The sequence below is a fragment of the Pituophis catenifer genome, unplaced genomic scaffold (genome assembly GCF_029215685.1).
Source record: "Pituophis catenifer annectens isolate HBS135680 unplaced genomic scaffold, rPitCat1.0.hap2 SCAF_1, whole genome shotgun sequence".
Taxonomy (NCBI): Eukaryota; Metazoa; Chordata; class Lepidosauria; order Squamata; family Colubridae; genus Pituophis; species Pituophis catenifer.
In genome coordinates this window covers 236,287,530-236,303,912 of record NW_027256881.1, presented here as the reverse complement: position 1 = coordinate 236,303,912, position 16,383 = coordinate 236,287,530, and the positions used below count along the sequence as shown (strand labels likewise).

Below are 16,383 nucleotides of genomic sequence, written 5' to 3'. Positions count from 1 at the left end.
TGCCCCAGGCAGCCACTGAAGGGAGAGCGATCCCTGCGCGCCTTTCTCCCAGTCAGGGCTCCAGTCCGCCCGTCTTCTCTCAGCTGCTTCCTTCCCCCCTCCACACCTCATGCCGTCTTTCTGCCCCAGAGTGCGGCCTGCCCTGCCGGGGCTCCTTCGGCCCCTCAGCCTCTCTGTCGGGGTGACTCCAGCTCGTCCCCTTCTTCCTTGATCCGTGTCTCCGACCCCGCTCTGACGTAGCGGGAGACCGAAGGAGGAGGAGGAGGAAGAGGAGGAGGGATGGATGACTCACAATGTTATGATGCGGTTCCACAACACACCGCCACATTCGGCTACAGACGGTGCACAAAAACAGCCCTCGGGCTGCTCTGAAGCTGCTGCTGCTGCTGCTGTCCCCTTGCTACGACCCCCGCGCGGAGCCACAGCCGGAACAAACAGGGGCGGAGAAGAATCCCCCGGGAAGCAGGTTTCAAGGTGAGCAGCGGAGAGGGCAGAGCAGGCGCCGCCGAAACTTTCCCTCCCTTCCCGCGGCGCCTGACCGTCCCTTAGCCTGGCCTAAGAGCCATCTTTCACTAGGCAGCCGGGGGAGGACCGGGGGGGGGGGCAAAAAAAAAAAAAAGCCGCCACCCGGTCCGCCCTTCCATCCTCTCACCGATATCCCCGCCAGGAGCGAGTCCCGCGGGGAACTTCCCCACGCCGCCTTTATTTTCTTTCCGCGCAGGCAGCCACGTGAGTCAGACTCTGCGGTGATTAACGCGGTCGGTCTTTGGGCTCCTCCCACTTTCACTTATTTTCTCGCCCCCTCCTCTCTTTCTCTCTCTCTCTCCCCCCCCGCCCCCTTCTAAGAGAGGAGGAAGCGGACGGGAATTTGGGGTGGGGGGGGAAGAGAATGACAAGCGACGCAATACAAGTTGCACCCGGGCGTAGCGAGGTTGTTGTTGTTTTTTTCTAACTGCATTAATCGAAAGCCGAGCGGTTAGGAACCTGGAGTCGCTGACAGACTCGACCCCTTCCCACGTGTGATTCGCTGCGGGACGGAACGAGGGTTTGCGAATCGTAAGGGGGACAAACGCAGCCTGGGGCAGGGGGAGGGGGCTCCCGAAAAGTCAGCTTACTGAGGTGTAATGCCTATTTCTTACCGGCAGGGAGCGAGCTCGAGGGGGTGGAAGCTGTCAGAACTGGGGAGTAGGCGACTTTGAATGAATGTGCATGGTGAGCCGTATTATTGAATCCCTGGAAGAGGACTTTCTTAAGCATGGATGATGCGGGGGGGGGGGGAGACGGGGACGTTTAAATAAGTAGGAATGCGTTGGGGAAATAGTTAACATTATCGTTAACTATTGCTAGCAGCTACTCGGGAGACCTTTAAGAAAGAGGTCTGTGCATTACAATAATTAAACTGCTGGCTTGTCATGCTAGAAATAATATAATGAAATATTACTTAACGACAGCTTGATAGCTTTTGACAGGTCGTATTTTTATGTATGACAAGAACGTCTTCAAATTATATGGCTGTCCGTCTCAACATCATGACCGATACTGATGATACTGGGTTATTGACATAATGTCTGACAGTATATGAGTGTTACTATGTTAAAGGACAAAACAAACAAAAACTGTTTCTAAATCAGCTGCGTGATTAAGATGAAAAGAGTAATGCTTTTAATTCAGGTAAGGATCTGGTTCAGCTCAAATTTTCAGTATTAAGCACGCCTACCTAAGAAAAACTTAGTTGTAAAAGTTTGGAAAGTATGTAAAAAAAGCATACTGTATTGTTTCTACACTCGTTGGCAGGGAAATAATTCATCATTATTATGCAGTTGAGCATCTACTATAAGGTTCTTGGGCTAGGGAAAAATGAAATCTAAACTTCTGTAGTTTTCTTCATCTTGAAAGAATTCATGAACCTGGCTTGTAGTACAATAATGTGACTTGAGGATCTCCATTCAACCAGATGAAATCACTTGAAACAGTTTTGTTTGGTGCACCCTCAACTTTAATGTTTGTTTTGAATATGCATGACAAACTCCATTCCTTCCTTTAATTTCCCAGCCTCCAATGGTCCAAGGTTTGCATTGCTCCTTTGCTTATTCCTTCCCCTTTTCTCTCACTAGGTGTCTCCCCTTTCGGTCTGGTTCTCATCTGGGGGGGCCCTGGCAGTGCAGCCCCCCCAAACTTCACTTTTTTGAAAAACGGCTCTAGCCAACCTGCTTCGCTGCTTCACTTGTGATCGCTTATGTGGGGGCTGCACAGCGCCAGCTCCCCCACCTCGACAAGGCATCGCTCTCCAGCCTGTCATGCCCAGCTGTGAGCCAGTGCCACCAGCCGCCTGTCTCCCTACCAAAACTTTCCGCAGTTACCTGCCCCGGTGCCACCGGACTTACAGCTGTGTCCACTGCAGGGCACACTTGGCCAAACATGATGAGCTCATCTCCAAGGTATGTATGCTCTCAGGATCACAATGACAAGCTTAGTTATACCTATCATTTATCTATGGCCCAACCAGATTCTGGCATTATGCTCCCTCACAGCACTGCCTGTTCTGGGATACCTAACTGCAGCTCCTGGGATCCCCCAGCAATATCAGTCTGTCTAGGAACAGCTTGATCTTTCTTACAACTTGGGATCCCTACTGAGCGGTTGGGCTTGGGAAGGGGATTCAATCATCTTATAAGGGAGAGGACATAACTTTTATACTTTATTTCCACAGTCCTTCCAGGGAAGTCATGGTCGCGCCTATCTTTTCAATTCTGTGTGAGTGTCCTCCTGCAATTGGTTTTATTTGGTGGGAATGGGATACAGGTGAGGAGCATGCAAAGTGGAAGCAGGCAAACATGTAGTTTTTGCCTTGGAATGGAAGAAAATAGCTTTCTTGCAAAAGAGAATTTTAAGTATTGGGAGATATATATATATATATATATAAAAGTAAAGCTATTGGAGTGAGATGTATAATTTAGTATTCATCCAAATAACCTGCATATGACATATATCTGCCATGTCTCACTCAATATCCTCTGTATCACAACAGTCTTACACTTGCAACTCATCTGCCTCCAAGGCTAATTTGACCGAATTGTGAAATAGAAATAGGGAATAAAACACACAATAAATAGGCTTCCGAGCAATACATTGGGAAATGTGTCCTATTTTTGCTTTTGATATTTTACTATTGCCATTCTTTAACTTGGCAATGGACCTCCAATATCATAGCATTTATTAGGCATTATAAATGGAACCCAACCTATTGCACTGTATCATTGGAATTTTCTCTTAGCTCCACCAGCCAGAGGAAGATACATTCTTGATTTTAAAGGATGCTCTACTCCTGATTCTAATTATTGGAGATGACATCTCTCCTTTCCCTCTGATCTATGCATTAATCAGTTCCTAGAAAGTGTTATCTTTCTTAACGAGTTCTTTTTCCTCAAGTATAACTCCCAAATGTCCATTCTCTGTGCTTTAAAAGAATCAAATTAATTCCAATTTCATATACAAAGGTTGATACATGATTAATAAAGTTCCATTATACAGAGATTTGAAAATTGCTGATCAGCCTCCTGATTTATAATACCAATTTTTGTAATGTATACTAGGGGTCTTGAAACTTGGCAATTTTTAAGAATTGTGGACTTCCAATTCCCAGAATTCCCTACCAGCATGGCTGGTTGAGGAATTCTGGGAATTGAAATCCACAAATCTTAACAGTTGCCAAATTTGGAGACCCTGATGTATACAAATAGAGCTTACAATGCAGGTGGTTTTGACAAATGTATCATTTTCATTCTCTTTATTTCTAATTGGCCTTCAGCAGAAGAAAGCTCAACTACAACTCAGTGAGACTGAGTCAGAGATGTAACATACCTCTGACATGGATAGTGATCCCAGCCAAGCAAATTGTTCTGGAGCAGATTCCTTTGGCTCCAGAAATAACCACTCTTCTTGAAGTGAAAGTAATATAGAGGTTGACTATAGCAAAAGATCTGTTTGACCACCTCTGTTGGAAATTACGAACTACCTATATATTCTTATTTGGCAGTCCCGATGAGTTTTCTCCATTAGTTATTCAAGAGCTGACTAGTAAGTAAGTGATGGTTACATTGCTCCTGTGATAATCCGTATCTGCTTTTGCCTTCAAATGTGATAATGTGAAATAAATCTAAATAGAGTACTATTTCTTCCTGGTTGATTTTCAAATAGTTGCACTGCAAAGCCTCTATCTTTATTACATAGCTCTGCATAACAGTAGTTAGAAATAAAATTATGGTACCTTTCACCTCAGGAAGGGGAGATGGGTAATGCAGTATAACCCAAATAACTGTAAGATCAAATTAAACAAAATCTAAGTTTTTTCTTTCTACCAGAATGTCCTGACCCCATTTTACAGGAGAATTTAACTACCTTCTTGATATGTATTAATTTAAAACAATTGAACCATTAGTTTGAAGTATTTAAATAGGCATGCATGAAAATGTGGGCAATATTTTCATGTAGAATTTTTTGTTTTAGCCAAAATCACAAGTCAGGAAAATGAGAAATGGAGCTGCACAAAATTAGTCATTCCCTTTTCAGTAGATTAAATAGAATTATCCAAGTTGTCTCTGCCTAGACACTTGTAATCAATAGAGTACTATTGATGTGGCCCAATTTTTAATATTCTGAGCACAACATACTGCATGTAGACCCTTCTTTTTACCACTGGAGGCCGCTCTGAGATTAAATTTAGAATCCATTTTCTATTTCTTGTGTTGGGTTTTCAGATTTCCTGGCAAAATGTTTTATTTTTTATTTATACTGTAAAGTGTAAATACATAATTATTGTAAAATGCCCACATTGTAAAAATCTATTCATTGCATTGTCATCTGAAACTACTAAACTATTATAGCTAAGTAAGTAAATCATAGTCCAACTAATATACATTCATAACTTACTTGAAAAAAGTAGTTTTGTATTTTAAAAAACTTTCTCCTATATGATCACTTCAGGTATCATAGGACAGGGATATTCCACATCCTAGTTTTTTTGCAAGCTATTGGCAGGACAGAATTGGGCCATATTCATGGTAAAGACAAAATGAGATGTTGACTTTTGATTTGATTACAGGGTTAATGTGGGTTGTGGTCCAGCAGAGCAACGTCTTCTGCTCACTGGTCTCCATTCAGTTGCTGATATATTTTGTGAAAGCTGCAAGACTACACTGGGATGGAAATATGTGAGTAAATTCCCTTCAGAAATGTAATTCTAGCAATCAAGTTGCCAGGGAGATTCAGGAAAGCAATCTTTAAAGGAGAATATTTGTAGCTCGGGATTGAAATGAGGGGTCCTTGGTGTACTTGGAACTTGGTTATTTTCTTGCAGATGTTTCAATACCCAAATTAGGTAACATAAACAGCACTATCAAAGCAATCCTTGTGATCCTATCCAATTGGGAAGACTAGTGCAAATATTCTAGCTTTTGCATCACCTCTCTCAAAACCATGGTGCTCTGAATGTATAAATGCCAGTTGCTGCTTGTCATACCGTCTCAATGGAAATAAGATTCTTAGAGCTTTGCTTTCACCTATTTCATCTCATGAGAGCAAAGTTATATTTTTGTTGTAGTTTTAGAGAGGGAGAGGCATTGTCTAAAGTAGGTAGGTTCATGTCTAATAGATAATATTTGTAGCTGGGATTGAGCTGTGGCATCCTTGATGTTAAGCTTGGTGTTTGTTTGCAGACATTTCATTACCCAAGTAGGTAACATCAGTTTTTAGTGCTGGGTTTGTATCTCCTGTTTCCTTCTTTGCCAGGAACAAGCCTTCGAGACCAGCCAGAAGTACAAAGAAGGGAAGTACATCATTGAGATGTCACATATGGTGAAGGACAATGGCTGGGACTGAGAAGGAAGTCTGGGGTCATACCCTCCTGCGTAGCATGCCGTGCCCTTTCGTAACCCCATTGCCACAAGTGGCACCCCAGCACAACCAGCCCAGCTACCCTTCCATCAATCTCCTGCACAGCATCATCCAGGGGAATGGAGCTTCCAGGATCTTTCTCCCAAAGCCTCTTTCTGAAATGCTGGACTCACTGTTTGGAGGACTCTACCTGTCCCTTAGAGCAGAAGAGGAAACATGCAGGTGGTAGAGAGTGGGAGACTAATGTGGGAGGTTTCGGATTGGTTTTCCTTGGCCTGTGTAGGTTATGTTACATCCTATTAGCACTTGTCAGCATAACACTGTGGCAGCCAGAACCAAGAATCTGGAATCAGGTGTGAACTTTGCAGTCCATTGTGTAAGAAAAAGAACCAAAATACTTAATGCAATGCGACATAAGGTATGCTTTGGGGGAGGGTCAACAGATCAGTTTGACGCACAAAAGCTGAAGAGATCATCTCCTGTATCTCTAGCTTAAATAAAGAAGGGCTGTGACAGAACTTCAACTACTGGCATGGCCCTAGATAACTGTGGACAGATAATGTTGACAGAATTGAGCTGGATAGAACAGTGATTCTGTGCATTATAAAGCAGCTTCTTGTTCTTCTCCTTTCTGAGGAGAAATTAAGAGTTGTACATCAGCCTGCTGATATTGGGCACTGAAGGCTGGATGGCGTAGATTACATGGGGAGATAGAAGATATCCTGAAGTAGGGGACAGAGGAACAGTCTCTCCAAATGGCAGTTATTGGTCCCTTTCCCAGACACTGCAATGGTATTTTCCCCAGGTTTATTCTATGGAGTCCATTAATTTAGGTGTGAACCACCATGTGCTTGTAATCCCTGAGCACTATGCTCCCTCCCTCAACTCCCTTACCATACATGAAGAGTGGGGCAGTGGGGGGTGGGGAGAAACAACACTTTAGCACTGTCACCAGCGCAGGAATTTTTTTGTATAATAAAATTGTTTTATATTTTAAAACAAGCAATCCATACTATCAATAGCTTCTGTCATCATGCTTCCTTTGCAGGTTTAGTACCAAGCCAGAAGTTCTGTTGACGGGAAATTAGCTTTCTGATGGTTAAAGTTTTCAACAGGCACGAATCCAGAAGTATTACCCGACTGCATAAATTTGAAATCTTCATACCAAATCATCTAAAAAACCCAAACCAGTATGTTTATCCCCTCAGACAAAACTGCACACTCAAAATTATCATAATCTGCAAATCGGCTCAGATTATGCCTGGATCTTGTTTTATGAATAGAGTGATTTCCTTTTCCATAATCTTTAGCCATCTTCTAGAGCACAAAGCATACCCAATATATGTGAGCAATCAACATTCAATGGTAGGTTGCCATATTATCTCAAAACAGACAACAGAAAAATGACCAATATTTCAGCTGCTGCTTGAATACCAAATCATGTTGGTATCCAATTTATCCAAACCCAGCAACTGAAATTGAAAACTCCTCTGAAAGGAGTGAAGAGATAGCTCTCGTCATAGAAACCACTTATCTAGCAGGACAAAATGGGGATTTTTTTTTCTCCATTATGCCTCGTGTAACAAGTCTCCATGCCTGGCCTTTCATCTTTACCATCAATGGAAGTATAAAGAATTCATGCTGCTGTGGCCACCAACCCAATGCCCTTTTTACATTGCACTGCTTGGTCGGGCTCAGTAGCACAATGTGAAAAGAGCCTCGGGCAGGGGCCGTGCCCAGTGCATCCGAAGGCCCTTTGCTTTATCCACAGGAACAAGAGAGTTACCTTCTCATAATCTCACTGAAGGGTGAAAAGGAGCACACAAGAGCTGTGATTTATTTTATCAATGCACTTTCTTTAGTACGAGTTTCTATAGAATACTGGGCTGCTGCACGGTACATATTAATCAAACCATTCTCTTTAGTCTTCATTCAGCAGGAGTTTCAAGAAGACTGTTCAGGAGTTCGACCTAGAAAGGGGAGGGTAAAATAAAGGAAAATAACTTGCATCTACCATCAATTCTCCTTTCTTATAACAACACAGTTGCAATCCTAAAGCAGTGTAGGAGTTAACTCTGCCTTGGGACAGCATTACACAAAATAACCAGTTCTCTTTACAAGGTTTTAAAAAATATTTAGAATTCGTAGTATAAGCCTACATTCAAAGAAAAAGCATCAGTTACAAAATAAGCAGTTTCTCAGCTGCATTACCAGACAAATGAGAGGCACAAAGCCTGAATCTTCAAAATCACATATGGCCTCCCCAAAAATTTTTGACTACACCCTCCAGAATTCTTCAACAATTGCCACTAAATTTGAATTTGCAATATGATAATAGAGGGCTATGTTAATACAATCAGATGTTTAATTTTAATTCAAACAAATTTAGTTGTTGAGCAGCTCCGGCTGCTTTTTATGGCTCTGACCACTTAATAATGTGAGACCTTCAACCTCTCAAAGGCAATATGTGACTTTCTATTAAAGATTGTGCAATCTTATGCTAATCAAAATCACTGGATCAAGAAAGCCACCAGTAGATTCTACTTGTCATTACATTTTCCTGTGTGTGCTCTTTGTGTCCCTCCAGAATTTTTCTTATCTGAAATCCTAACAGTCACCTTATTGCTTAGGTGTTAAGCAATAGCCTTCATACTTTTATATTTATACAAAGTCAGCTTATTGCCCCCACAAACTGGGTCCTCAAGATTTATTTATAATAAATCTTAAGACAATCACAGTTGATTTAAATTACAGTTGATTTATCCTTTATCTCATCTAGACTACTACTGAGTCCCAAATTACCAACTTCAGATTAATGAATATACTTAATTTATATTTTTTCTGGATATAATCTTTTTTTACACACAAGTTTTGCCTCTACTTCACATCTCCTGTATTCAAATGTGAAGGACCAAAACCAACCCATTTCCATCATATAGTTGAAAAACAGGAAAAGAGCAAAGAAAATGCCTAGAACTAAGCCTATTTCTCAATTCTAAGCTATTGTAGCTATGGACACTCATGGGAGGGGGTGGGCACAAAGGACATTGGATCATTCATGATATCATTATCAAGCACAGGAAATCATGAGCCATGAGGTTTATTGCATGCTAACCCTCTCTACTAGAATCTGAACTACTAATGGTTAGTCAAATTGGCGAAAAGGTTCAATGAAATTCAAGGTGGGTTGGATCATTAGATCACTTGTGGGTGCGAAGGGACTCCAGACTGATGCTCTTGACCCCTCCCTCAGGCTCAGCCTGGTCATTTCCTACATCATTATGTAAATAACGTATTTCACAAATATATAATTTCTGTCATCTATGTCACGACATGATGCATGCAATTTTGTTTTCTCAGGTGGGAACATCAGGCCTACATGTTAGGGTTCAAACTAGCTACTTTATTGTTCTCTGCCTATTTCACAAGAATCTCCGCATATTGGCATTTTTCACCTGGGAAAGACTAGATAAGGAATATATATATGTTCCTACGTAACCAAGGTTTGTCTGCAGCCCTAGCTCAGTAGAATCACATCCACTCGATTCTGGGCTTTTTTTCTTTCTGGCAGCCAGCAAGTTCTGGTGCCAGGTGAGAGACTGGCTGGCTGCCAGAAAGAAAAGCCCAGAATCGAGTGGATGTGATTCTGGTTACGTAGGAAAACCTGGCTAGAGGAAAAACACACATAAATCCTACGAAGAAGTATATATATATATATATATATATATATATATATATATATATATATATATATATATATATAGTCATTTGTGTTGACCTAAGACCACATATGTTGCATTTCTCTATTAATTTCACCAAGCAAAGACATAAATTCCAACACAACAGCCATTGTATATGTATGACATCTATAATATGCATCTGAATCACCATAGGAGAAGATAACAATATGCAGTATTACCATTGGAATAATTTTAACATTCAGAGTTTTTATTGCAAGTAGTACTGAAATATTGAGTAACAGATACTCGAGTTGGAAAAAAACATGGGGGAGGGTTGATATTCCAAAGCAGTGGTCAGAATCAGCTAAAGCTAGGAATCTGTCATAGCACTACCTTCACAAAAAGCCACACTCTGTCATGTAACAAGGCCTTGGACTTTGATTCATGTAAATAACCAGTAGAAAAACTAACTCAGAATTCCCTTCTCCAAGATTACATCTTATCAAATTGTTTTGCCAAATGATCTCTAATAAGTAGCTGAGAGAATAATTGCATTATTTAACCAAAGAAAGTGCTACCTGAAAATTGCTTCCAGCTGCATAGTAGTTTAGCTGGAAGGAACAGCACAACAGAAGGGAAAATAGATTGTTTATACCTAATGTTTGGGGAACTGATGCAACAGGATGTCCTTGTTTTTCATTGACAGGTCGTTCACCTTATCAATGATGTTGAACCTTATCACCAGATATGAAAGAAATAGAATTTGGGAAATAACAAGTTTCTAGAGCAAAGGGAGAACAAAAACAGCTATCAGATTTAGACAAGAAGTGAGAAACTGTAAAACCATTTAAAATCTTTTCTATTCTGTTCTACATCATTTTTGGAAAGGTGGAAAACTGTATTTCCTGTATTATACATATAAAAATATATTTTGTTTGATTGCTGGAACCAGCTTTCAGTTGCAAATGCATTGATTAGAAATTACTGCAAAGAGCTAATCAAGACATAAACAGAGTTCACTGGATTGTTGTTTTTCCTAAACAGTTCCATGCCATTTAATACACTGTTGATAAAAATACCTTTTGGAAATAGTTATGTTAATGGAGTATTCATTCAATATATTTATACTAAAAGAACAGTTAAAATTGCAAATTGATAAGAACAGTGAGGCAAAAACAAGCCATAAATTCCTGGAGATTATTAAAAATTATAAAAGAACAGCATGTAGATTTAAGTACGAAATTCTGATTGATCTAAGTAGAGAAAAGAGAAATCAACTCAACTTGAATAAGTTTTTACTAATTTCAGATGTGTGGTTTTTATAATAGGAGAGGTGGAAAAAGTCAGAAAAAAAATAAGCATAGCATTTCTTGGTTTCAGATCAATAATGAAAGGAGGGCAGACAAAGAATAAAAGAGAATGAAACTCCCAACTACAAGTAAAAATATTTTATTTAGTGCAAAGCATTTCAAAAACCATATTTCTGATCTGCTCTGCAAAACTAATGCTATTAATAGCAAGGATATTATTCATGAACAATTAAGAAAAAGGCAAAAAGTATACACTATGTATAGAGTAGCTGTTTTCTGAACAATGAATATATCCCCCTCTATGAAGAAGTCAATACCATATTCACTCATTTCATGTCATGCATGTGGTAAATTATTCAAAACCACTGGAATTATAAACACATTCCATCAACCTTTCCTTAAAATTAACACATATGACTGCTTAGAGCAGCTCAAACTAAGTCTTCTAGTATCATTCCATGAAATTACATACATGAGGACATCACATCGTTGTAGTTACTTTGTGGAATTATATAACTATGATGTTTCACACAAAAACAATTTTGGTCCAGATTTATCATATACTGGTAGAATGCTGCATGGATTGAGGGGGAAAAATGTACAAATCAGTTAAAACATATATAAAGCATAGACCAGATAGATGCTAAAACTGGGTACAAAAATCCTATTTCACAATGATTTTTCCATATTAAAAAATTAATGTGAGGAATAAGTGTAAAAACTGAAAGAGTGTCTTTTATTGGAGTTCAGAAACAAGTAGTTAGTTATTCATGCCTTGGAAACAAATATCTGTACATAGTTTAGAACATGAAGCTAAATATACAAACTAAGTAGAAGTAGTATGTTTTTAGACTTCATTTGATACCTAACTATTCAGAGGCAAGTTGTGGATCCTCTCCTCTAGCATGTACAGAATGTTCTAATTCTCTTCTCACACTTAAGTGGTCCCACTTGGGCTTAAGCATGTGGATCAACAGCTGTTCTCTACATATAGCTGCCTTATGATGGGAAGTAAGGGATCAATACTGGCTTTCAACATCTGTAGCTCCTTACGATATTTCAAGCGTTCAAGTCAAACATTGATACAGTGTTATATTTCCATATAAATAAACATTGTTTATTTAGCAAAGGGATAGCAATTTGTTATGAGATCTCTAAAGAGCCACTAACATTTCTAATCTTGTGATATTTTTGGATATCCCACAGTTACCATTTAATTTCCCTCAAACAGAGACTGCAGACTTAATTTTCCCACAAAACAAATTACATTGGGTTATATACATCCTTGACCTTGCAATAATAATTAGCTGAAAAACTTTCTAACAGAAAGAGCAATTCAGCAATGAAATAAATTATCCCGAGAGATGTTTAGCTCTCCCTTCACAGGAAGTGTTCAAGCAAAGGCTCAACAGTAATGAATCTGGGATATTTTAATTTGTATCGCTACAATGAACAGGGGGTGGTCTTAATGGCCTAAATAGCCCTTGCCACCTCAACGATTCAATTAATTCATGCATTACACTGTGGGAGTACATATTTACCAACCTAATAACTCACAGCTGAAATAAGCCAGAGAAGGAAAAATGCCTTAACTTTTTAATTTCTTAGCTACTATTCTGGATGGGCAGACAAAAAGAAATATAACTTTATTTTTTCAGTTGACTGGCAACCCTTTTTTTTTTTCATACAGCCTAGGTTTGCCTGTGTGTTAGTGTCTCATCACAATACCTAATTATGAAGATACACTGTTTTATATTTTGAATATTAACTAAGCCCATTTCAAAAGGTGTATAATCTTAGTTTAGATTTCTTTTGTATCTGCTAAATATTTAGCAAATTGAAACATTTTTTTATTTTAATTTCTGCAAATTATAGTCATTTCCCTTTGTTTAAATTGAAAACTCTTTAGTGAAAACTCTATTATGTTTAAATTGAATTTGCATTGCAAATGATTGGGCGCTGTCTAGTCCAATGTGATTTAGCCACTAGTATAAATCTTGTAAATCATTTTTGAAAACAGTAATGTGTCATAGTGATTGTATTTTGTCTCATTTCATGCAAGATAAGTCACTTAGACTAGGGTTAATATTCTTATTTTTTCTAAAAATGAACATAGACCGCCTTTTTTTTTTGTTTTTTGTTTATACATCCTGAAATTGTCTTTCTGTGGGTAGATGCTCTAGTCTAGCTATATGATAAATTGCAGAAAACTCCGCATTTCATCAGGTGGACATGGCTAACAATCTCCAGACAGAAAAATGACTAACAAATGTACATATTATTCCTTAAACAGGAATATTTTGTCTCTGATGCAATGATACCATCATAAGAAACACTTTTTTTTTCAAATATTGGGATTTCCAGCAGGTTAAATTATCTAAAGTAAAGAAAGTTGCTTGGTTGGTAAAGTTTCATAGCCTTTGGGAGCTATAGAATTTTGCAGGTACTCACTGAAAAGTGCTGCAGAGAAATTTCCTTTTCAGAATACTGAAAACTTGCAGAAATCCTGTAAAACCTTCACACTTTAATTTAATACGGTATTATTTCTCTATACAGTATTGCACTCTAGGCAGGCAGAAGTATGCCCACATGGGGCCTTCCAATAATTATTCCAATGTTTAATGTTTTTGTAGTAATTCATAAAGTTTATTAGAGGACTCAGAATTGTGCAAGCCATTGTATTCTATGGAAGTGAAAGCTGGAATTCAAAGAAGCAGGATAGGAAGAGTGTTGACACTTTTGAACTTTGATATTGGAAACTCTTGATAATACCATGGACAGCCAAGAAAAAAACGCCAATGATTCATTGAACAAATCGACCCAGAGTTTTCATTTGAGGCAGAGATGACCTGGCTCAAATTATCCAACTTTAGACATTTTACAATTTACATAAATACCCAATTCTCTGGAAAAAGTGGAAGGAAAGAAAAAAAAGGATAACCAACAACAAGTTGGTTGGACTTATTTAAGGTGGCATGTTAAGTGCAACATTGAGACACTTGAAAGAACAGGTTAGGAATACATTATAATGGAGAAGATCTATGTGGTCACTAGGAGGCAAAAACAACTTGATAGCACATCATCAATTATCAAAGGAACTTTGATCATTCTTAAATTTGTGTATTGTCATTAGTCCTTCCATCCCATACATAATTCAGAAATTCCAGTTATCTTGACAGAGAAGCAGTATACTTATTGAGAGTATGGAAAATACGATGCTTGAGGGCACATCTTCCCACCTTCTATAACGTGTAGGTATATTCCAGTATCTTTTGAATCTCCTGTGCCAAGAATGCACAAGCGCACACATGGAAGGCATACAGGTTAGAATGTTGGGCTCTACTGAATAGGGCTCAATTCCTTGACCCTGCACAACAAACCCTCCCCATTCGCAATGAATAATAAAGCTTGGAAGCTCTCCCATTTCCTACCTTGCGTTAACATTCATCCGTGAGCATAAACTATTATCCAGAGTCACCCCTGTCAACCACAGCAATGGTTTGGGCCAGTGGTGGGATTCAGCCAGTTCGCACCTCTTTGGGAGAACCGGTTGTTAACTTTCTGAGCAGTTTGGCAAACTGGTTGTTGGAAGAAATCATTGGGGCGGAGAACCGGTTGTTAAATTACTTGAATCCCACCACTGGTTTGGGCTCACTCTATTGTGTGAAGCTGGCCACTACGGTCTGTAAACCATTGTATTGTTACATGTGAATTCAGTCAAATGTGATTTGCCCAGTTAAACCACACTTAAGCAAACCCAGCAATTTAGTACACTGTATGGGGGCTGCTAAGCACTGAAAGTAAAATGCTTTGAACACCACCAAAAGAAGATCTGGAAATACTATTAGGAGAGAGAGCCTGAAGAGACCCAGAGAAGGAAGTCTGCTCTCAGCATGCTTTGATTCTAGGGCTAGGCTAGGACCACTACCCGAGTTAGGCCACACCGGGACAGAGAATAATCAGGGGCACTCATCCCTTCTCCCAGTTATAACCAAAGGCAGGAAGTGTTGGAGAGGGGTGGGAAAAGCCCTTCTCCGTATTTTCGGCCATTCCTCACACCTCTTCTAATTCAGGGCGTCGTCCATGGGGCTGACCGGTATCCGAAGCGCCCAGCCGGTCGCCCCCTCCCCGGATCTCCAGCAGCCTTCTCCCGCCTTCTCTCTCTCTCTCCTTAGACCGAACAAAAAATGTAAGCTCTCTGGATCAAACCTGCGCTTGCAACACGTTTGTGAAAGGGAAGCAGGATCGGGCGAAGCGCCTTTGCCTGTGCTGGAAGGGACAACCCCTTTGTGCCCGGGAGCGAGGCCATCTTTACCCTTTCGGCAGCTCTCTGGCTTCTCCTCGTCTCTCGCATGGCCCCGCGGTGGAGGTTAAAACTTTGGCGTTTTTCCCCCTGCTTTGCCCGGGCAAGAAAGTGGCGGACACTAAACAGCTCCCGCGTCTTTCGCTCTCTCTCTCTCTCTCTCTCTCTCTCCGCATTCCGCTCCGTCCATCTTGAATACTTGAGATTCTTGAATGGAGCCTGCGGGATCCGCTGCGCGCGGCTCAGATTGGCTGCCCGTTAACCCTTCGCCTTCTCATTGGACGCAGGGCTCCTCTCGACCACTCCTCTCCTCTCCTCCTCTCCCTCCCCCCCGCTCCCGACTTGAGTGCCTCCCTACCGAACTGCCCCCCCACCCCCGGGGTTTTGCTACGGAGGTTCCTTCTATTCTGTGGCGGGTTTTTTTTTTTTTTCCCGTTCGTATTTCGGTAAATGAACGGAGAAGCTCCCGTAGGAACGAATGCACACGCGAAGAAGATCCGTGACAGTCACGAAGACCCCAGCCTGTTCTTCTTGTGGCTTACCGCCTCTGCACAGAAACCTTTCTTTGAATGCAAACCTCTGACACAGCAGTAGGACTTTGCATGTAAACGCAGCGGGCTTATTTTGTCTAGTTTGTGCGTGGAAGGAATAGAGACGCGGGACTTTTTATTCCCTTTCGGTGGCTGCTGATTACTATTACTTTTTAAAAAAACAAACAATGTTTGCATTTGTGGCTCACCTTTAGGGAACAGACCTGTAAAGCGAGCGCGTAAGGAGCGTTTCAGATTTAAATTTACAGAAAAGTCTCTACTTACAACATCTGCCCTATAACACCATTTCCAGAAAATAAGTTGTATTTACTCTTTTTGAAGACATTTGTAGTGAGTATTAGATTTATAGCCTACTTTTCATTCAGGAATTAAGACAGCCTACAAAACCCTTCTTCCTACTGCTTTTTCCTGAAATAATTCTGTGCAATAAATTGGGCTGAAAGAGAATAACTGTCCAAAAAGTTAACGCATTGAGCTTCTGTGTCTGAGAGATGACTAATACATGGGTCAATTTTAATCCAATTGTTTTTAGTCAATTGTTAACCACACGCCTCACTTGCTTCTTTATTACAGTGTAGCACAAGCTGTTGTGGACTATGATCCAGTTCATCAAATGCATTAACATGGCAGTTGGCAAGTACTGTCTG

At 40.2% G+C, this 16,383-nt stretch overlaps 1 protein-coding gene and 1 long non-coding RNA gene across 2 annotated transcripts; one reads left to right on the top strand and one right to left on the bottom strand.

The window, feature by feature from the left end:
* Positions 1-328: 328 nt before the first annotated feature.
* YPEL4 (yippee like 4) lies at positions 329-6,876 on the top strand. The gene is made up of 5 exons (XM_070931266.1): positions 329-474; positions 2,115-2,438; positions 2,711-2,754; positions 5,102-5,210; positions 5,788-6,876. Exons 2-5 carry the CDS (start codon positions 2,298-2,300, stop codon positions 5,875-5,877), a joined length of 384 nt encoding a protein of 127 aa, XP_070787367.1. The 5' UTR covers positions 329-474; positions 2,115-2,297; the 3' UTR covers positions 5,878-6,876.
* Positions 6,877-7,727: 851 nt separating this feature from the next.
* LOC139307918 (uncharacterized) lies at positions 7,728-15,381 on the bottom strand. Its single transcript, XR_011599704.1, has 2 exons — positions 15,198-15,381; positions 7,728-7,862 (listed from the first exon to the last, which is right to left on the bottom strand). It is a non-coding gene; the product is annotated as an uncharacterized lncRNA (long non-coding RNA).
* Positions 15,382-16,383: the final 1,002 nt, after the last annotated feature.

Bases quoted from the DNA above. Each gene is read 5' to 3' on its own strand.
- YPEL4 (XM_070931266.1), top strand. From the start codon at position 2,298: ATGCCCAGCTGTGAGCCAGTGCCACCAGCCGCCTGTCTCCCTACCAAA. The intron at 2,755-5,101 runs GTGAGTGTCCTC...ATTTGATTACAG, and splicing joins GCCTATCTTTTCAATTCTGT to GGTTAATGTGGGTTGTGGTC. The intron at 5,211-5,787 runs GTGAGTAAATTC...CTTCTTTGCCAG, and splicing joins CTACACTGGGATGGAAATAT to GAACAAGCCTTCGAGACCAG.